This window comes from Phycodurus eques, chromosome 1 (assembly GCF_024500275.1).
Source record: "Phycodurus eques isolate BA_2022a chromosome 1, UOR_Pequ_1.1, whole genome shotgun sequence".
NCBI lineage: Eukaryota > Metazoa > Chordata > Actinopteri > Syngnathiformes > Syngnathidae > Phycodurus > Phycodurus eques.
The window spans coordinates 17,308,328-17,330,979 of record NC_084525.1 but is presented as its reverse complement, the minus strand read 5'-3'; the positions used below and the strand labels follow the sequence as shown (position 1 = coordinate 17,330,979).

General features: G+C 39.8%; 1 protein-coding gene across 1 annotated transcript in view; it reads right to left on the bottom strand.

Moving 5' to 3' along the window:
• The window catches only part of LOC133406673 (copine-9-like), a 91,809-nt gene that overhangs the window by 53,283 nt on the left and 15,874 nt on the right, over positions 1-22,652 (bottom strand). The window contains exons 3-5 of the mRNA XM_061684483.1: positions 8,578-8,624; positions 3,491-3,594; positions 1,322-1,361 (exon numbers count right to left, since the gene is read on the bottom strand). Coding sequence (XP_061540467.1) covers positions 1,322-1,361; positions 3,491-3,594; positions 8,578-8,624 — 191 coding nt within the window. The remainder of the gene's footprint in view (positions 1-1,321; positions 1,362-3,490; positions 3,595-8,577; positions 8,625-22,652) is intronic.

Sequence of the window (22,652 nt, the reverse complement as noted above, 5' to 3'; positions counted from 1 at the left end):
CAATCAATTCCGGGACAAGAGATGACTGGATTTTAAAAATAAATAAATAAATCCTTGGCCAAAGTGTTGCCATCATAAAAACCTGGATTAACTGTACAGGCAATGTTTTAAGGCACATCCAGCCATCCATCCATCCATCCATTTTACAAGTGTGCTGGAGCCTATGCCAGCTGACTTCACCAGCCAATTGGGTACATATAGACAAACAACCATCCACACTCACGTTCACACCGAAGGACAATTTAGAGTTTTCAACTAACTTTCAAAAAACTGATCATGCAAATTCTATACAGGAAGGTCAGAGCCCGGATTCTAACCCTACCTTATGAACCGTCTCGCATTTTAAGGAACATTTGAATTGTAATTTGATCTTAAACGTTATACATTTGTCTAAATCAATTGGGGGTTGATAGAGTCTTGGCCAAGGAAGCAAAGTAGCTTGTCTTCACAAAGACACATGGCACCTTTCCTTCCAAAAATGAGTGGTCAACTGGGGTCGAGGGGGCTGCTGCCGTACAGCCAGGGGCCCCACAAATGCCCAGGGCTCCTAGAAAGTTGTCCACTTTTTACACCCTGTTCAACGCCCCTGCAACAAGCAGTCCCGATTTCTATACTTTTGTCAGAAAATGGGAGTTGAATGCTCACTGTATCATCCCTGGCATTTCTTTAAATGATAATTTGAGTAAATTGTGACCACACTACATTTTGAGGGGCTTGTTGCAGCACTTTTACTTTTATCACTGCATGACAAACATGTCAAGTTTACAACCTGCCTCCACATCAGAAGAGAAAAAATGTCGAGAAAAACAACCAAGACAGGATGAAACATTAGACATCTTTTGTTTTGTGTCGTAAACAGGTATGTGTAGATGTGACTGCCACAATAATAGATATGTTTAGCACCAGTAAATGTCCTGACACAAACATGAGGAAGAACACTATGAAGGAGGCAAACTCTCTGGCTTGGAGCGGTTTGTCCTTGATGAGATGAGATGAAAGAATGCGAGAAAAAGCAATGAAGCGGACTATTTCAGAACATAAATCATGAGTTGAGAAGGATGTCCACAACAATGTACTTTAATCATAAACCACTCACTTTCTGCTCTCCGGCATGATTGATAGCATGGAGAATAAAAAAAAAAAAAGGAAGATTTGTCAATAGAAAGGCTCACGTTACATTGAGTTCTGAATGGCACTCTATACCCACTGAGTCACAACATTTCTGTTGTTCACTCCAATACTGTAAATGAGTTTACACTGAGAATGGGACCTATCAGCTGTGAGTTAAAAGTGTCAGTTGACGTTGACATACTGAACTTACGTGTTTGGAAATGTTGCAGCTTCGGGAGTCCACATTGTACCTAGCAGAAACAAAGATGTGATAAGAGTGTGACAAAGCCAGTTGAGGTTAAGATTTAAAAGTATCATTCATAGCTCATTAGCAGTGATACAGTATATTGTTTATTAATAATTTGGGAGAGTTTCTTCTGCATTTTGCAGTATTTTCATGATGCTTCAATAGAGGTGACGTTTGAGAGGAACGCTAAAAAGAACTGTGGCCAGATGTAAGTAAAGTTGTAGCTTTTTGAAAGTGAGAAACACTTCTTGGGTACTGATAATGATCAATGCCAAGGTCTACCAGTTTCACATACACTTCTGCAATAACCAAATCTGCTCAAATTACTTGGGGTGGGGTAAATCATTGCGGCTGCTAGCTTCTCTCTGCCTATGCTGTTGCTTGGCATTTGCTACAAAACTGACCTTTGAACTTGACTCCACCCATTTTCTTTACCGCTTATCATCACTACGGTCGCAGGCTGCTGGAGCCTATCCGAGCTATCTTCGGGCGAGAGGTGGGGTACACCCTGAACTGGTCGCCAGCCAATCGCAGGGCACATAGAATCAAACAACCATTCGCACTCACATTCACACCTACGGGCAATTTAGAGTCATCAATCAACAGAGCACGCATGTTTTTGGGATGTGGGAGGAAACAGAGGAGTGCCCGGAGAAATCCCAGGCAGGCACAGGGAGAACATGTAAACTCCACACAGGCGGTGCCGGGATTTGAACACCGTTCCTCAGAACTGTGAGGCAGATGTGCTAACCAGTCGTCCAACGCGCTTGAACTTGACTTATTTTAAAATATAGATTGTTCCAAATTGTTCCGTTCCAAATTAACAGTAACGCAAGTGAGATTTAAAAAAAGAAGAGACAGAAAAAAAGCTTTTTATTTTTGTTTTAAGAATAGCAACCCAAAAATTGACTCATCTTACTGGTGGGCTATTTTTAGAACACTCAATGGAACTCTGGATAACTACATTATTTCAATGTGACATTTAAAATGTACTGTATTTCTGGAAAACAGTGACAACATCACATGTGTTTTGAGTGCCCAAATCATGCTCAGAATTTGATATAACCTTCATGCTTCATGCTTAAAGAGTCACTGATTGCATGTACATAATTTAGCTCAGTTATTCAGAATTGCATTTTTCACAGTGATGTTGCTTGCATGCAGCTTTATTGAGCTCCAGGCAGTTCCTCATTCAGACAGCTTGTGTATGTTTTACTGCCAGAAAAATCGACACTGCACAAACGTATTTCAAAATCTAAATGAGATATAATGAGAGATACAAATGTCTACTCTTCAATGGGTTTCAATACGAGAAAAGTTTAATAAACAGTTAATTCAGTTTCAGAGCTCTTAGTTCCATGAGGCACATTAGGCCGCAATTGTGGTTTCTGTGATCCGTAGTTTTTTACGGGAGCAGGTGATCGGCCCACTGCCCAACCCCAGCACCTGGTATTCCTAGGTGGTCTCCCATCCAAGTACTAACCAGGATCGGCCCTGCTTAGTAGTACGGGGCAAAAAACAGTTAATAGTGGCCAATAATTTTCAGTTATTCTCATGACAATACAAGGCAACTGAAATGATTTAGTCAAATTCTAGATGACTGCAAAATGCAACCACAATGATAAACATAATAATGAAAAACAAAATTAATATGGCACTTTTTTGACACAGCTTGTGTATTGGATCTCATTAAGCTGTGCAAGAGCGTAATCATAGGTGAGCGTACACTCTCCACACACCAAGAATATGAAAATGTATACAATTTTTTGAGGTACATTTCTTCATTCACTATCTTCAGTTTCATCAAAGCAATTTGAACAATAATTACAAAGTTCGTACCCTACTGATGAGCTAAAGAGGAATTTGAGTGACCTTTGATGGCTATTGATTTTTATTAAGTATAATAAAGTTAATAAAGTTAAGTGGGTATAAAAAGAATGTAATTAAATCAGTGAGGCCACAAGTGACTAACTTTTTTTAATCGAATAACGATTGAATTGAAATTAAGCATTAACAAGCCAATTCATTGCTACCCTACTGAATAAAAATGTATTTTCACTAAACTGAGATGTGATGCAACAGAGTCACTACAGATTTATTTGGGGAATTTGAATAAAACGTCAGATTACTTACACATCAAACCTGAGATTTTGTTTTTCTTCAAAGAAGAAATCCAAGACAAACTTCCTGACAAAATCAGGATTCCGGGTGTTATCAATCACCTCTGTCCGGCCAGACTACAACAATGGAAAAGTCAATACATGTGATTAAACTTACTCCAAAAAGAAAGAAAACAAATTAAAATAAGACAGTCACATTAATATCATTACATTTGTCACAATGGATATACACAAATACATATTTAAAAAAAAAAAAAAAAAAAAAAAAAAAAAAACGTCTCAAAAAAATAACTGAGCTTTGTGGTTAATGTCGTGTCCCATAAGAAGTCAGAGGGCTATTTAGAGCAAGAATCGAGACTCTGTCCCACACAAGTCCAGGTCCCAACCTCCTTTCTGGGCCAAGAGATCTTTTCATCTCCCTCACAATCACCACCACCACTAATTCCCCCAGTGGACTACCGGCCTCGCCTCCAAGTCTGGCCCGAAAGCACCATGTAATGAGCTATTGATTTCGGCACTGCCTCGCCAGAGCTACAATACCTCGACTCGTGTTTTTAGTGCCCTGGACACATAGGCGATGCTATCAACTGTGTCCTCACCCTATTCATTATCAAGGACTCACATGGAAGTGCCCTGGACCTTAGAACCCACCTGCCGTATTGACCCTAAAGCAAATCCCTATTGGTTTCAAATTTCAATCGGTTGTAGTTATTTTTTTAATAGTTGTATTGTAGGTGAAGCAATCTGGGACATTTTATGACAACCAAAATACTTAAGGTTCCACATCGGCAACAGTAAGACTGTCACCTTCATACAATTGTAAACTGTCATCTGGGAGGCTAGGTGATGTATTTTATTTTATTTTTTAATAGACAGTAGATCACGTAGCATGTAGCATTAAATGTTCTGTTTTCTCTCGAAACTCTTCTTTTCTTGGATTCATCAAATATAGCTTGATAAATCTTTGTGCCATGTGTCGCACAACGGTGGCTGTGACGCATATTTTGACCGAACAAAAAAAAAAAAAGCTTAAAGGAAGAAGAAAGATCAAGATATTATTCCATCCATCCATTTTCTGTACCGCTTATCCTCACAAGGGTCACGGGCGTGCTGGAGCCTATCCCAGCTATCTTCAGGGTACACCCTGAACTGGTCGCCAGCCAATCGCAGGGTACATATAAACAAACAACCATTGAACCCCGGTCCTCAGAACTGAGAGGCGGACCTGCTAACCAGTCGTCCACTGTGCCGCCAATATATTATTCATATTTAGAAATACATGTGAAAGAGAAACTAACTCAAATTTGAAAATAAATACAGTAATGAGTATTGTTCCGACGATGAAGCCGCGTAGTTCCCAGAAAGCATTGAGCTGAATCTGAATGCATGAAGCTTTAGTGTCAAACTGCCATCACTACTGACGCCTGATTTAGACTCAGGTTTAAGTGAACAGATATAGCACAATAAAGGGGTACAGTGCATTTTTATTCAATGGGAAAAATTATACATTCACTCGGTCTTAGAATGGAGGGATGTGCTGCTTCTCATGAATCTATATTTGATCTTTTGCATTCTAATTCCAAATGCACAGATACTATACAATACAATATCTGAACAACACAACTATGTCATGGTCAAAGTTTAGTGATGCCATCTGAAGACAACAGCACATTCGCTAAGCTCCACTGGCTTTTCTTCAAATCAAACTGACACACTGACCTTTCAGCTGATCAGTTTTATTCTTGTCAAATTTAAAAGTGTTTTCTCTTCGTCCAATGTCAGCTGTCATACAGGTATTGAGGAAAAATCATCTCACTGCAGATATCCTGCCACCACGTATCCAGTCTGCGGATTGAACTTTCCTGTCATGAAGGTGATGCAACCATCACTAGTTTCCAGGCTGAGGGGAAGAATGTCACACACAGTGTTGCTTTCTCTGTCCCAATTTGTCTCTCGGTCGGAAATGTAATTTCAAAAGCCAACAGGATTTGTCTGGCTTCCATGCATGGTCATTTGCTCCTGACACAAAAAAATTGTGCACCCTATCTGATGACCATATGTTTACTCTGTAGATTACGATTCCAGTCCCTTCATGACTAAATCGTGACAAAAGGAATAAGGAAAATTTCTCATGGCTGCAAGTTCATGCCAACCAGGGATAGTCATTAAACAATGACTTTGATTTGAATAGTCAAACATTCGGATTAATTAAAGGTTATGTTGTTTTGTAAGCCTTCCCTCGAAGCAATGGAGGAAAAAAATACTTCACAATTTGGCAACAAAGAGCAGAGGGTATACTTAAATATGCAAATGTGGAGTATATGCAAATATGGCAAAGTTGGCACCTTAATGCATCTTTTGATATCACGGGAGTTGGTGTTTTCATCCGCTGGACTAGGCCGTTATAGGTTGACAGTACTTGGCTTCTCCTGGGTAGTGCTCCCTAACTATGACTGATAAAACGTGAGGGAAGAAGCAAAATGAACTCGGATTTTTTTAGGCTTTCTTCAGACTGCAGTCAAATCCAATTTTTCTTTTTATCAGATCAGAGCAAATAATTTTCAAGTGACCAGATCGTAGATATTTCATCCACATATCATCTGTCCGTATACTGGCCTGTCTGCTTGGGTTGCTATGGCAACAGTGTAGGTTTCAGTACATACGCTGTCGATGCCATATACAAACATTAAGTATGAACAGCAAAAAATACAAAAATCAATTTAAAAAAAAAAAAAAAATCACCTAATTGTAAAAAGATAAAGATAAGATCTTGTCTTTACAAGTTATTGAAACATTGTTACTTTTGTTGCAACATATGGCCTGTGTTGGACTGTCAGCTTGCTTACACCTTGCACTGACACACTGCCTCGGCACAGCTTTGAGCACCGTCTTCCCTCATATATATAAATGCAACTGAATTCAACTCTACTATATATTGTTGGAAATTACACATAGAATTGTGAGAAAAAGTATGTGAACCCTTTGTATTTACCTGGATTTCTGGATTTATAATAAAATTTTATCAGATTTTCATCCCATCACAAAAGATAAGCACTGTTGTCTTAAACTAATACCACTCAAACAATTGCAGTATATGTTTTCATTCTTTTATTGAACACACCCTGTAAACAGTCACAATGTAGACGAGAAAACGTACGTGGATTGTGAACCATGACGCTAATGACTTCTCCCAAAGCTAATTGGAGTCAGCCAACCGAGAGTCAAATAAATGTAAGAAAACCCACGCAGGCACGGGGAGAAAATGCAAACTTCACACAGGCGGAGCCGGGGATTGAACCCCGGTCCTCAGAACTGTGGGGCAGACGCTCTAACCAGTCGCCCACTGTGCTGCGGCTCAGAACCTATTAAATCCAAATATTCACCCCCGCCCCCCTTCACTGTGACTGCTGTTTTGTTCATTAAAAGCATGAAAACACACAGTAGTTTGTGTGGTATTCATTTGTCTAGTTAATAGAATAGAAACAATAACATAGAAAAAGATCAGATCACATTATATGACAAATTTATGCAGAAATCAAGGTGAATCCAAATGGTTCACAAAAATTTTTTTAACAATTACATATAGTTTTTTTTTCCATATACAGTATGTACTTTTGTGTGAGGTGGCAGCAATTTGACTGATTTACAGCCGCACAGTATTCACCATGCAGTGGGAGGTTTGTGACATCTACAATATAACAACAACAGGCTGTAAAACTGGTGGTTCTTCGTTTTATTTTTCATGTCCATGTCATTAAAATTGTTGTTACTTAGTGTGGATTATCTAAAGGTTTTGTCCTTAATCTCCACATCGGTGTGCAAAGTGAACAAACGACGCTCAACTATGACATTTGAGAGACCAGAGTGTGTACACTCCTCCGCCTGTGATGATCTCAAGGGAGATTTCATATGATTTATGTTGTTCATACTTAATAAAGTCAAGACAGATCCAATGTTGATTTGATAAAAATTGGATTTGGGTTTGCCAGTCTGAACAAGGCCTTTGTTTGCCATTTTAAAGAAATAGCTATGCAAAACAACTGATAGAGAGCTCCTTAATCATGCCACAAGATAATGACCCAAAACACACTGCCAAAACAACAAAATAGTTTATCAGTGGCAAAAAGTGGAAGGTTTTAAACTAGCCAAGGGAGTAACCCACGTCATCAAACAATAACAAAAAGTGACTGCGGTGAAAGCCTTGCAGAAAAAGGATATTGACGTTTGGTGGATTTCAATGGGTCCCATGCTTGATCCAGATTTTGCAAGAGAAAATTATTTTCAACTACATATTAGGTTTCATTTTATTCATATAATCTACAGGTATTTTACATTTTACAATACTTTTGCTCACGTGAAAAATGGGTAGGCTTAAACAATGGGTGGTATCGTCTTAGTTGTATGTCAGAACCAGATGTAAATTCCTGAAAGGTCCCATATTTTGGCTATCTAGACCTCCAAAGAGTGACTCTTTAACATGGACTTAGTATAAAAGTGTCAATTTAATTTAAAAAAACACCTTGGTTTTGTCATAAGTGCGTCCAGAAAAGGCCCCTCTGACACCTACTTCTGTTTGACCAGGTTTTGTATGCTCTTTGTCCATATTGGACCCCCCACTTTGCTCTGATTGGTTGCCTCTGAGTAGAAGACCCACTTGTGAGAGCAAACGTGCTTGTCATGTTGACAGCGCAGGAGCGGAAAGAGAAGGCGGAGATCTTCGCTAGTGAAATAGATAAGCTTGAGAAATTCGAATGAACCTGATTTCAGGCCTCTCGGCGGAAAATCGTCTGGAACTCAGGAATGTGTGGACGATTTTAATTGATATTTCACATGTTTACTGAGGCAACATAGAGCCTATATTACATCCCATCCATCCATCTATTTTCCGTACCGCTTAACCTCACTAGGGTCGCGGGCGTGCCGGAGTTTATCCCAGCTATCTTCGGGAGAGAGGCGGGGTACATCCTGAACTGGTCGGCAAAATACTAGAAAAAGTTGGTCAACACAGGTATGTGATGTGTGTGTGTGTGTGTGTGTGTGGAGGGGGGGTCTGGGAGACATTCGATGCAGGTATGTAATAAAAAGGAAAATGTTTCTTACCTCCCTCCACTCTTTGGTTCCGACAGCCTGCAAATATAGAACAACCACTGAAAAGAAGAGAGTTGGACAAGAATTAATTTAAACACAAACCAGGTACACATTGATTGAAGAAGGAACAAGGAGTGTGCAGGTCTCAAATCGTTCTCAACTGTAAAATAAATGAGTGAATTTCTGACCCAATTACGGAAAGATTATTGTAGTTGAACTCTTTTAATTTTATTTTAAAAAGTGGATCAAAGGTCCTCCTGCTGGCTGCCGCCAGTAGTTATGACACAGTATATCCACAATGAATTCCATGTTTACAATAAAACATTTAAACAAATGAGTGCAGAATATTTGAAAACATTAACCAAGCAAAGCTAAATTTACACAATCATGTGTGATTATTATTATTTAAGGTGAACCATTGTTTTTTTTATTATTTGTGAGTTTGAGATTATTTTTTTTTACATACTTTTTTATTTCATTTGTGAAAACAAAAATGAAAAGAAAGACACGTCAGACATTGAATTTACAATCTGTCAATAAGTAGAAAAGCATTAGTTCCAGTATATACTGTATATACAAAGAATTTTTGTATGGTTTCCTCACAAACCACAGCTTTCGTTTCTGAGCTACATAAATAAACTATAATGGAGCAGCAGCAGCCAAATTATAAACCCACAAATTCATCACTTTGTCATGATAATATTAAACACAAAACACAAATGTGCTTGCCTATGCATTCAAACAACACTCGCTAGAGCCTCTAATTAGATGTTTTAATAATCGGTCAAGTGTTGCTTTTTGTGTTTCGATGGGAACAATCAACCACTGTATGTTTCTCTGAAATTCATTAGCTGGAATGAACTTCAGACAGTTTTGGACCAGCACACGATTAAAACCACATTTTCTCTCCTAATGAGCAATTAACTGAGGAGAGATAACAGAGAAAGAGCAGAAGGCAGGAAGCTTTTGGAGTAATACATCTTTGGCAGAAATTGTTAGATTGTTAGCCATATTTTTTCAATGGGTTTTGTTAATCTAAGTATCATAAATGAATGACTGTGGACAAGAGGAAGAAAACATTGGAAGCAAAGAACATAGGCGATTCAATCCATAAGTCAGCCCCTGATTCTGTCTCTACTCCAACATGTAAAACGTTGTCCAAGCGATCAAAAGCATTTTGTCTGCAATCAAAGTCAGGGGACCTTCGTATCTTTCCAAGGTTGCAAAGTAACAGCACCATAGCACGGCAGCAACATCAGACTAATCCAATGGAGTGTCGGCCAAAGAACCTGACTGATTACCTCTTTTATGGAAAGTGACTGAGAGAGGAAAGTGTCCATCTGGTCAGCCTCAGAGCAGCCAAATCACTAGGCTACTCATTGCCAGCACATGAAGGCCTACTTCTAAATACAACTCTTGACAATAGACTATAGGACAGGACCCAGGCGACTTAGACTGAAGTTGAATGCAACCACAAATCACATTAAGGTCTCGTGTATATGCAGAGCCACAGAGTCCAGCAGTGGCACAGCAGAGGATGTCTGGAGGAATCACCTTTCCAATAATTGTCCCGTTGGCTGGGAATTTCTACTTTCAGCCTCTTGAATTAGCGTAATAAGAGCTGCTTGCAAAGAGGTGGGCTGGATAGGTGTGACGAAATGAGGGGTGGATATTACAAATGATTCACTATACGGGGAGAATAAAAACCAGTTTAACCAGTTAGCATAAGTGCATTTGGATTTTTTAATACAATGATAAGCAGTGATAACGCTGTGATTACGCATCGTCCTCTTTTGCATGGAGAATGGTGCCATGTCTCCATGTGAGACTGTCATTGCGCCACATTTAAAGGTCCCATATTTTGGCTATTTAGACCTCCATAGAGTGACTCTATAACATGGACTTAGTATAAAAGTGTAAATTTCATTTAAAAAAGTACCTTGGGTTTGTCATACAAGTGTCCAGAAAAGACCACTCTGACAGCTACTGTACTTCTGTTTGACCCAGTCTTTAATCCACTTTGTTCATTTTTGGCTAAGACCGGCCCCTTTCCTCTGATTGGTTGCCTCCGTGTAGAAGACCCACTTGTGAGAGCACTCGTGTTTGTTATGTTGACAGCGCTGGCGCTGGCGGGAGCAGAGAGGTAGGCGATCCTCGCTAGTGACGTACTGTAGATAAGCTCGAGAAATTCGAATGACCTGATTTCAGGCTTCTCGGCAGAAAAACGTCTGCGAACCCGGAATGCATCGACAATTTTAATTCATATTTCACATGTTTACTGAGGCACCATAGACCCAATATTACATCCCAAATATTATAAAAAGTAGGTTTGGGGAAATTCGGGATCTTTAAAGGGAATGAGAGGGGCCGCTTCCATTGGCAACGAATGAAGTTGGCTGTAGATACACCAACAGTGGCGGCCCACTTTCCAAACCACGGGGATGTGCTGGTCTACGAAATTACCAGCACCGGTCTAACCTGCCTCGGCGCAGAATTGCGCCACTCACCATGCAGGATTTATGCCGGTCATGAAAATAGAGCCCCTTATTTCATTTTTTGAATTATGTCAGCGTAATTACAGCAGCGGTGGCACGGTGGCCGACTGGTTAGAGCGTCAGCCTCACAGTTCTGAGGACCCGGGTTCAATCCCTGGCCCCGCCTGTGTGGAGTTTGCATGTTCTCCCCCTGCCTGCGTGGGTTTTCTCCGGGCACTCCGGTTTCCTCCCACATCCCAAAAACATGCATTAATTGGGGACTCTAAATTGCCCATAGGTGTGACTGTGAGTGCAAATGGCCGTTTGTTTGTATGTGCCCTGCGATTGGCTGGCAACCAGTTCAGGGTGTACCCCGCCTCCTGCCCGATGACAGCTGGGATAGGCTCCAGCACGCCCGCGACCCTAGTAAGGAGAAGCGGCTCAGAAAATGAATGAATGAATGAATTACAGCAGCTTTTATCCCAGACATATTGCATCATCTCTGAGATACTGTATATAGTCCTGCTATTTTCTGCGCAACCTTTATGAACAGAAATTCAATAAGAATTAAGCATATAGTTAATATTAACCAAATTACAAAGCACTGAGGCAGAAAAATAGGGCAGAAAATAAAATGAAAAAACACAAACTGAGCTCAGTCCCTACAAAACAAATGTACATCATGTTCTTTATGATCATCGAGCACCAATTGGCACTAATGTTTTACATGTGATGTGAAAATTGGCTGGTCCTGCTTATATGTAAATCTTTTGCACAAATTTTAATGGATTTTACTAAGAGAACTGAGATGTTTCAAAAAAGGAATGTGTACTGTGGATAAAAAGAAGAGATTTATTGCATGGGTCTTTTACATAAAAAGTGCAACTGCCCAATGAGAACATGGGACAGCTAATTGCACCTGATATATTTGAAATGTTATCACATCTGTGGATCACGACTTGATTGAGCTTTTTGAGGCACAGCAATCTCATTTTTAGAAATACAGTAGAAGAGCTTGATCACACAACAGAACACACAGTGCTTACGTAACATAAAATAAAATTGTACACTTGAACTATTTTTTTTGTTTTTATTTTACAAAACCTTGAGCTTTGTTTCATTTTCTTTGGCATACTACACAGTGCTACAAAATACTCTCACAAATGTGGGCCATTGATTGCAAATGAGTTTTGTCAGTCTGCCCACACAAACACATAATTTGTCCGAAAAAATTATGTTGCAAAAACACCCACACACCAATGAAAATTTAGCAAAGTGACTTTTTAGAAACATCCACAGGTCAGTGTAATCATCATCAAAATGCTTAAAATCGTTTTTGTGTTCATTGATTAACATGTAAAATTATTACTTTTCAAAGAGGATGCACTCATTTATGTTGAGAGCTATCTATTTAGTTGAGAGTACACTACCTCATCAGGTTTCAAAAAAATATTTCACATAGCATTGTCTCTGAAGAAAATAACAGATTTGTTTCTCTTTTAACTCATAATGTCCTCATCGAGCCACTGCGATTCAAAGGGAAAAGACTTCACTAGCTCGAGGAAACACAAAGCCTTGTGCGACTCCTCAAGGGCAGCGACAAAGTAGTTGAGGTCACACATGCCTGGAATATGTTAAAACCTCAGCGAGATGGGACTGAATATGACCTTGTTACAGGTCAACATGTGTGAACTCATACCAGAAAGACTCATTAAAAAAAGAGAGCATCTTCTTTAAAACACTGATGGCATATATTGCAACAAGCCTTCATGAATAGAAAATGGCTTCATATGTCCTTGCAAAAACTGAGCTGAAAAGCATTTGTGGTTTATCTGAATACCAATACTACTCGCTTTTATTCAGACCAAAACAACTGAGACCAAAACATAATAACATACTACAAAGAGTCAGCTGTCTCTTGGGGCATTCAAATGAAGATAAATAAATGAGCAGCCCAATGATGTTTTCATTTTTGCATAAAATAGATCATTTCTATGAATCTAGAGAAAAAAAAAACACTTTTTTCCCCATTTTGCTTCATTATGTTTAACAGCTGCATGCTAACAGTGTCTATTGGTAAAAAATCCTAAAGGTGCTCATGTAAATACCATAAAACGAATACCGAATACACAAAAGGGAACTGAAAGTGAAAGTGAAACTGTTGTTGAACACTAACAAAATGAACACTAAAAAATTATGCGTTATGTTTTTTGATTATTTAACTAATCCTAATATGATGACTAAATTTTTTATTAATGATTGTAGTTACGTCTTTACAAAAGACAGCAAAGACCCAAGTAGCCTAGAGTCAGTCCCAATGGCATAACCCTTACATATACATCTGCATAATTGTTGTGAATATGTAGTAAGAATTGTACTATGCATAATGTGAAAAGTCTTAATAAAAGTCTGATATTATCTCTAAGAGCATTTGAAGTGGCTAAGAACCCTTTCAAAACAACGAAACAGACCTCCGCCAAAATGTCTACGAGTGAGGTACTGACATTTAGAATAGAATGCCTTTTATTGTCACTATACACATGTACAATGAGATTGAAAGATTTAAATCCCTTGGAACTTGAAAAAATTAAAGAGTGTGCATAAAACATCAGCTACACCAGTGGTGTCAAACTCATTTTTGTCACGGGCCACATCGCAGTTATGACTTCCCTCGGAGGGCCGCTACGACTGTGGACCCATATAAATGAAAGAGTACCTCATATACTGTAATTACAGTATACACAACACATTGATGAATAACCAGTTTTGAAATCAGAAGCCTATAAAAACATGGTTACAACGATTACATTTCTTTTCAAAGGGGGATTGGTAACAAAAAATTGGTTGTAAATATCCATCCATTCATTTTCTGTACCGCTCTATCCTCACAAGGGTCACGGGTGCGTTGGAGCCTATCCCAGCTATCTTTGAGTGAGAGACCCCGGTCCTCAGTACTGTGAGGCAGATGTACTAACCAGTCCACCACCGTGCCGCCGCTTGTAAATATCTCAATGGTATTACACCAGAACACAATTAGCGATTTTGATTTGCTTTCGCGGGCCACATAAATAGATGTGGCGGGCCAGATCTGGCCCCCGGGCCACCAGTTTGACACCTGTGAGCTACACGATCAATCTAAGATGTGATTCCTAAACTTTAGAATTTAAGTTACAATATATCAAACACTGATCACAGGACATATTAACAAATAATGGTAATAACTAGAAATGTATGGCCGTAGAAAATGACAATTGATGCCATGTCAAGGGCAATACTACATATACTTTAGGTATATTAACAGAACAGAATAAAATGAGCATTAGTTATTAGAAAAGTTGTTCAACAAAACTGTACATCTCAATTGGGATTCAAAGGAAAGTCTTTTTTAATAAACCATCGAGGTGCAAACTGAAGAAAGCTCAAATTTGGGGCCCATGATGACATTTCAAGCATGTACTGTTATGAACAAACAAACTTTGAATATGATCTGTACAACAACTGCTATGACCTGTGTTCTGCACACATACAAAAATCTCTGGGTCATGTTCTAAATGTTATATAATATTATAAAATGTAAATAAAAACAGAATAATAATTTGAAAATCCTTTTCAACCTATATTAAATTGAGTACACTACAAAGACAAAATATTTAATCTTCAAACTGATGAACGTTATTGTTTTTGTCTAGTTTTTTTGCAAATATTCTCTCATTTTGAATTTGATGCCTGCAACACCTGCGATTGGATATAAGGAGCATCCCGAAAGGCTCAGTTGTTCACAAACAAGGATGGGGTGAGGTAACTGCATGAGTAACTAGCCCAACAGTTTAAGAACAATGTTTCTCAATGTACAATTGCAAGGGATTTAGGGATTTCATCATCTATGGTCCATAATATCATCAAAAGATTCAGACAATCTGGAGAAATCTCTGCACGTAAGTGGCAAGGCCGAAAACCAACATTGAGGGCTCGTGACCTTCGATTCCTCAGGCGGCACTGCGTTAAAAACGGCATCATTGTGGAAAGGATTTTGCCACATGGGATCAGGAACACTTCAGAAAACCATTGTCAGTTAACACAGTTGGTCACTACAGATACAATTGCAACTTAAAACTCCACCGTGCAAAGCTAAAGCCATATATGAACAACACCTAGAAACGGCGCCGGCTTCTCTGGGGCCGAGCTCATCTGAGATGGACAACAAAAAAACAATAAGTGAGGATAAGCGGTTCAAAAAATGGATGGATGGATGCATTCCGTTTTTATTTGTTTTACACAACGTCCCAACTTTCTTGGAATTGTGGTTTTGTAGAAGAATTACCATTTCAAATTAAACTAAATATAATGTTCATTTGGCTGAGACCACAGATGTGTGATCGTTTGAAAGGACACAAGAACAGAAATAGCAAAGAAAATATGTCTTGGGTAGTGCGAATTGTGAGTGAAGTGTAAATGTATAAAACGTATCAGCCCTGAAATTGAAGAGGTGATAGCTTCCTACTGCGTTCTGTGGTTCGAGTATTGATATATGCCTTACTGTCTAAAGCATCCAAAACATCACTCTTAACTGGCAAGTTTCCTTGATCTTGACTGCAGATGGAGAAATGAAAATTGATCACATAGTTACTCCTCCATGTGTGTGCAAACACATGCAGGCAACAAGTAAATTGCTGGCGAAGAAGCACAAACTCGAATTTAATTTACACAATGACCAGGCAACAACGCAGCACAACATCTCCAAGGACAAATTCTTCGGTCATCAATAAATTAGATAAGCATAGAGGTACTTCACAATAAAGGCTGACATTTTTCGGGAATCCCACCGGGTGTCGCAGGATTCCCACGGGATGGGAGTAAACTTCACTACCAATAACGTGATTGGGCAGGAGCAGGAGCGATGGTCATCAGCAGCGGGAATTGTGATAACAAAGTCACCAGGAATTGACGGGAGTAGAAACCATGCGACGGGAGTAAAAAACATGATGCAGTTATATTTTATTTGAACTTTAATCAAATCAATATTTGAATATTTCCCCTGAGCATTGAGCTAAACTCAGGGTTGAGATAAATTTCCGCTGGAGTGGGAGTGAGCGGGATTGGACGGGATTTTTAAAAAATGTGGTATTGGGTGGGATTTTTTTAAAACGCAGGATTTATTTAAAAGAACACCCGGGATTGGGAGGGAGCGGGAGCAATCTCTGTGGAGGTGTGAGGTAATGTTTTTTTTGTAAACACTTGATCTGGATTGGGAGGGAGTCGGATCATCCTCTGTGGGAGTGGGAGGGAGCGGGAGTCAACATCTACTCCCGTGTCAGCCTCTACTTCACAGTCTTTACCGTCATTGCATTTTGTTCTGCAAAACAACGCTGCTCAAAATGACCTTTTAAAAAGGATATCAACTGTCCAATTACCAATGCATTCAGATTCAAGCATTCACTTATTCTATAATGAAAAGTCCTTAAAATATCTTCTGGTATATCAGTATATCTGGTATATCTTCTGGAGTTTTCAATCAACCTACCACGCATGTTTTTGGGATGTGGGAGGAAACCAGAGTGCCCGGAGAAAACTCACTCAGGCACGGGGAGAACATGCAAACTCCACACGGGCGGGGCCAGGATTTGAACCCCGGTCATCAGAACTGTGAGGCAGATGTGTTAACCAGTCGTCCACCATGCCGCCATAGCATTATTTAGCTCAGGAAATTGTAACTCAACCGTGAACAAATTGTGTCACTCATCTGGGCTGCGGAAACTATACCTTAACTCAATCCGGTTGGGCTTCCTATTCGGCATCATCCCCATTGTTTGGTGTAGTCAGTTATGCCTTGACGTACACTATGTGACAAAGACCATTAGGAAGGCTTGTTGATTCTGTTTAGGCTAAAGAATTGGCAATGACTAGAATAGACAACGTTAGCCAGGCAGCTACGCTGGTAGTCCGCTCAAAATTACAAAGGCATCAAAACAAAAGTTTGATTCACAACTTTTTGAGGGAGACTTCTATCTCTTGGTTTCAACCTTACAGACTAGAAGGCGAGTAGATGGTAATCACAATCACTTTTTCAATGGTGGAAAGACTCACATTACTGCCATGTCCATTCAAATTACTATGTTCCTCTATAGTCTCCTTTGGCAAAGTATCTATCTGGCCTGACTTAAAATGGATGGATGAGTGGTGTGTGACAGCATCTATCAATATTCATCTGAATATGCCACAATTGTGGTCAATCACATCAAGTAATCAAGTAGAAAAGGGTAGACTCCTCTCCTTGATTACTGAGTCTCACACTGCTAGCTAGAAAAGCAGTTTTGAGGTAAAGGCAACTGGGTAAAGAGTTATGTTATGAGTTATAAGTCATGTTTTCCAATTCTGATAAAACTGCTGCTCTTCTCTGTCACTTTCATGACATCTAAACCATCTGGCTCACACTACTCTGTGCCCACCACAATAGTATCCGGCTTGAAGCTTGGCAAGATGGCTTTGTGAAATTGCAACATGTATTCTCGCGAGTCCATCTGCCTCAGAATGCTAGCATCTGACTGTCTTGGGAGGGACAAAATAGTGATTCAATCCTGCATCGAAATGAGAGTGACTTTCTGTGGCTGGATTACTGGGTAGTATCATCTCATATGGAGTGCTTTCAAAGTGCAGAAGCCTTTGAATCTTGGCTCTGATGTTCTCTGCCGTGTGTGTGTGTGCGTGTGCGCACCCCCCGAGGTACTTTACTGAGGTAGAGTCGAGTATGTTATTATCTCTTCCTCCTGTTTTATTTTGTCACATCATTCACTGTCATGCCTCAAACATAAGAATTGTGTGTTTAGTTTACAAAATACTTCTCAGACCTTTAGTGTTGCATTCTGCATTTTAAACTGATATGGAGGTGGATGACAAATTATACAAGCAGAAGGTCTGGTAAAAGTTTACCAGACCTTCTGGGTCTGGTAAAATTCAATAAATTTCTTGAAGTCTCTGCGCCATTTGCACAATTGTCACTGCACCAGACTATTGTTATTTTAGTCATTTCAAACTGCTCTAATTGCTAGAGGACTCGGCATCATTTTACACAATTGTCAAAAAATAAAATAAAAATTGTACCGGCATTACCACATTATAATAATAGTTTAAGTCCTTTTCTTTTAGATCATTTCTCCTTCATTGATTCTACTGTTTTATAATATTTTTCTATTTTGTGTTTCCCCAGAGGGCCCCCTCTGCGCTGGGAGCTGTGGCAGGCCGTGGACGTGGTTTTGTCTCATGGGGTCCCCGGCTGCTGTGTGCACTGGGGGCACCATGCTGGTGGTACGTGTCTGCGACCTATGGTAGTGCCTTAGTGCAGACGGCTCCTTGAGAAGGTGTTTCCCCACCTGGGATCTTCGTGCCCAGCCTCAGGTTTCTTTGGTCATGTAGGTATGGTGTTTTTACTGGTATTTGTGTGAGCGGGTATGTTTTATGTCATTACAAATTATTTTCACTTGTATGTGTGTGCGCGTCTGTGCTTGTCTGTGTCCCTGTGGAAAAGTAGTTAGGGGGGTTGATTTTAAGTTATGTAAAGCACTTTAGGTTGCATTGCATGTATGTAAAGTGCTATGTAAATAAAGATTTATTTATTTATTTATTTATTTTTGGTCCTGAACCTCAGCGTGCAGCATCGGCACTCAGCACATCCAGGCTGTAAACTGTCATCTGTGAGGCTATGTGAGCAATGACTTTAAAATATATATGTATAATTCATGTAGCACGTAGCATTAAACGTTCTGTTTTCTTGGATTTGTCAAATACATAGTGAAACCTCAATTTAACGGACCCCAATCCAACGTACTTTTGATGTAATGGACAGAATGGTAATGTCCAGTTGGAAATCAAACCGCCCCCTTGCAGCAGACAGAGTCCGTTAGTTCCAGAAATGGCCGCTGTTGCTTACTGGCGCAATCAACAGATAAAAACTGGCACGTGTATTTGCGAGACTGGTACCTGTATTTCCGGGAGTAGAAGCTGTTGTTTACTTGGGCGCTCATCGTGAACGTGCTATACTGATTTTGGTGCAGTATACAGTTTTTTTTTTTTTATCAAATCCTTCAATATGGCATCCATTCGTACCGGAGGTGAAAAAAGAAAGCACACTAACTTAGCGGCTCAAGGAAGTGACCCCTACTCGCCACCGTGGCACAACAACTTTCTCCTACCAGCAAAATTATCACATTTCCCAACCACCAGTTATCATGGCACTTAGACCATCAACGCAGCAGAATTTGACCATCACAGCAATGTTGAGAAAAAAAGAGTACACAAGTCAATGCAATACTTCGACATCATACTTTCAAATAGATTTGAGCCACTTTTACAAGACCCTGGCCAAGAATGCTCATCCCCCACACCACCGAAATGTATGAAACTAGAAATCATACAAGAAAAAAATGGCACCCCAAACGTTAATAGTTGGTAATGTGGAGCTGTCAAAGATGTGAAACATTCTTGCAGTGAGAAGAACAACAAAGTACTATGTTTTACAAATGAGATGGTGTCTCATATCTCCAAAATAAAATCCTGGCGATCACTAATGAGCACCCAACTGTGAAATCTGTCATTATACACAGGGGCCCTAGATGTTGTCAAGCGGCAATCAGAAGTACTGAAGAGAGATTTCTTTGATCTCCTAACAAAAGTTAAATGTTTCAATGCTGAGATTTTCATCAGTGAACCTCGCCCAATGGTACCATTTGGAGATGAACGTTTCAGTAGGCTCAGCCAAATAAATAAGTGGCTCAAAAAGGTTTGTGCTGTGCTATCCATGAGCTTCACTGACAATTTCTGGCAGACATCTTTAAAAGGCAGACAGTTTCTGTCTCAATAGACAAGGCGTTATATTATTGGCTTCCAACATTTTTTAACTGTGTATGTCATTCAGTGGCCCGATAGGAAAACATTAGCCTTGTTGATGCGGCTGAAGGACAAAAAGCGTAGAAGGAGTCTCCAGTTGTACCTAAACCATCAGAGGAACAAGAGATAAGATGACATGGGGCGCAGATGGAGTCACCCAATCAATCGGAGGAACAAATGAGGAATGAGATGAGGCAGCACTTGGAATTTCCCCCAGCCCTCCCTGCCCTATTGGAGCAAAGCTCAAAGCAATAATCATGATCATCTAGCCTAAATGCACTCTTAGATGTAATGGACAGGATGAAGGCTATTGTCAGTGTTGGAATCCAACGCACACCATGCCAAGATCTTCCTCCCATCCCCTCTCCCCTGAAACCACGGTCCAGTAAGATGCGAGAGGCCCCTCCTCCACCCATGAAGAATCTTATCTCCGAATCTGACTGATATGTGCGGGTATTTTCCAGAATAAGTCAGAGCTCTATGGAGATTTTTTTATCCCTGTGATTACAAGGGACAGAAAGTTGGTAAAAGAAATATGGCACAAAAAAAGTAGACCTACAAGCAGAGGATAAAATATGAATCTATCAAAATATTGTCTCCAGTTATCTCTGCGAGACTAGCTCTTTTCAATATCAGGTCATTGGGTAATAAATCAATTATGATTAATGACAACTGATGATCTAGACTTGTTGCTACTTAATGAAACCTGGTTAACAGAAAGTAGCTGTAATAGCATTTTAAATGAGGCAACACCAGTAAATTTTATGAACAAGGAGGTGGTATTGCTGCTATTTTTAAGTAAATATTTCAGTGTAAATAAATTATAGATTTTAGCTCTTTAGAATATCTCAGTTTTTTAGTAAAAGGTGAGCCAAAGGTTATTGTTTAATAATTTATAGACCTCCAAGATACAATGGTAAATTTATGGAGGATTTTACAGAACTGCTGTCAGTTATTTGTACTGACTACAACTATGTTGTCATAACAGGGGACTTTAACATTCATGTCAACAATAACGGGGGAAAAAAATCTAAAGAACTCTCTGCTATACTGGACACCTTTGACCTCTCTCAACATACTGTATTAAGAGTCCAACCCACACTCAACGTCATGTCTTAGACCTAGCCATGTCTAAGGATGTTGAAATTCAATCAGTTGACTTTAAGGATATGGTTTGTGTGTTCTTTGAATTACAGATTCTCCCAAAAGTTCAGACAACCTCTATGTCTATTAAGAAAAGGTATGTATATAAGAGTACCGCCACTAAGTTGATGAAGACCATAGCTGTGCCACAAACTGTGAATGCTGAAACACTTGATGAACTTTTGGATAAATTCACTTGGAAAATCTCAAATGTCCTAAATGCTGTCACTCCTATTAAATGTAAGACAATCTTGAGGCAACCTAGAATACCGTGGAGGAGCACAATAACAAAAAAGACCTTGAATCCAAAGTGTAGGAGAGTAGAACGTAATTGGAGAAAAACTAAACTCCAAATTGACTATGACTTCTACCGACAAAGTCTTTGGAATTTGAAACCAAGAGTTAGTCAGGGCTAGACAGCAACACTTTTCTGAAATCATCAACTTCAACAATACTCGCACTCTGTTTGCTGTGGTTGAGAAGCTCACAACTAGGATTGGGCATTGAGAATCGAGAACTGTTTGGAACCGGGACTAACATGCCCGTTCTCCCGGAATCGTTCAAAATAAAAAAATTCTGGTTCCCAGTTTCGATGCCTACAGTCCACTCACCATGAAGAAGAAAGTGACGACAACCAACAAAGAAGCGGCGAAAACCAACGAAGAAGGCACACAAAGACGTGCTTCTGCCCAAGGGCAGCGGCGAACAAAAGTGTTAACTATGTTAAAATAAAAGACCAGTCACCTCAGGGCAACATTTGGATTAAGATTATATTGTGCAAAGGAGGCCTTCACAATATGTAGAAGTCTGACGCGCTCCCTCCCGCGCCGAGCCTCAGCCTACACTGTGCGAAATTTCAGTCAAGTCAATTGGGTAACTGAAATAATAAAATACGTCTATGCCAACACTGAGGCAGCCAACAAGTTAAACAGTGGGTTGAAAACTATTGCACTGATGGTTTTAAGCCTTTATTTTATAAGAGTTGATGACAGACACAAACATAAAATATAAATTACTTTGCCATACTGCAAAGAAAGTAGAGAAAGTTGCATTAAAAGCTTAACATTGAGTTAAAACTTCGCCAAAGGTCAAACTAGCAACTTTCCATCACAATGAATTCGAACAAAATGCACGAAAACATTGTCTCACAGTATCACAAACACTAACCTTTTGTCTCATCGTCATCGGTCTGTAGGTAAAGGAATCAACATTTTACAGAGCATTTGGTTCCATCCATTACTCTTTTTTTTTGCGTTTGTTCTAAATCAGTGGCACGGTGACGACTGGTTAGAGCGTCTGCCTCACAGTTCTGAGGACCGGGGTTCAATCCCCGGCCCCGCCTGTGTGGAGTTTGCATGTTCTCCCCATGCCTGCGTTGGTTATCTCCGGGCACTCCGGTTTCCTCTCACATCCCAAAAATTAACCTACCATGCATGGTAGGTTAATTGACAGCTCTAAATTGCCCGTAGGTGTGAATGTGAGTGCAAATGGTTGTTTGTTTGTATGTGCCCTCTGATAGGCTGGCAACCAGTTCAGGGTGTACACCGCCTCCTGCCCGATGATAGTTGGGATAGGCTCCAGCCAAGAGCC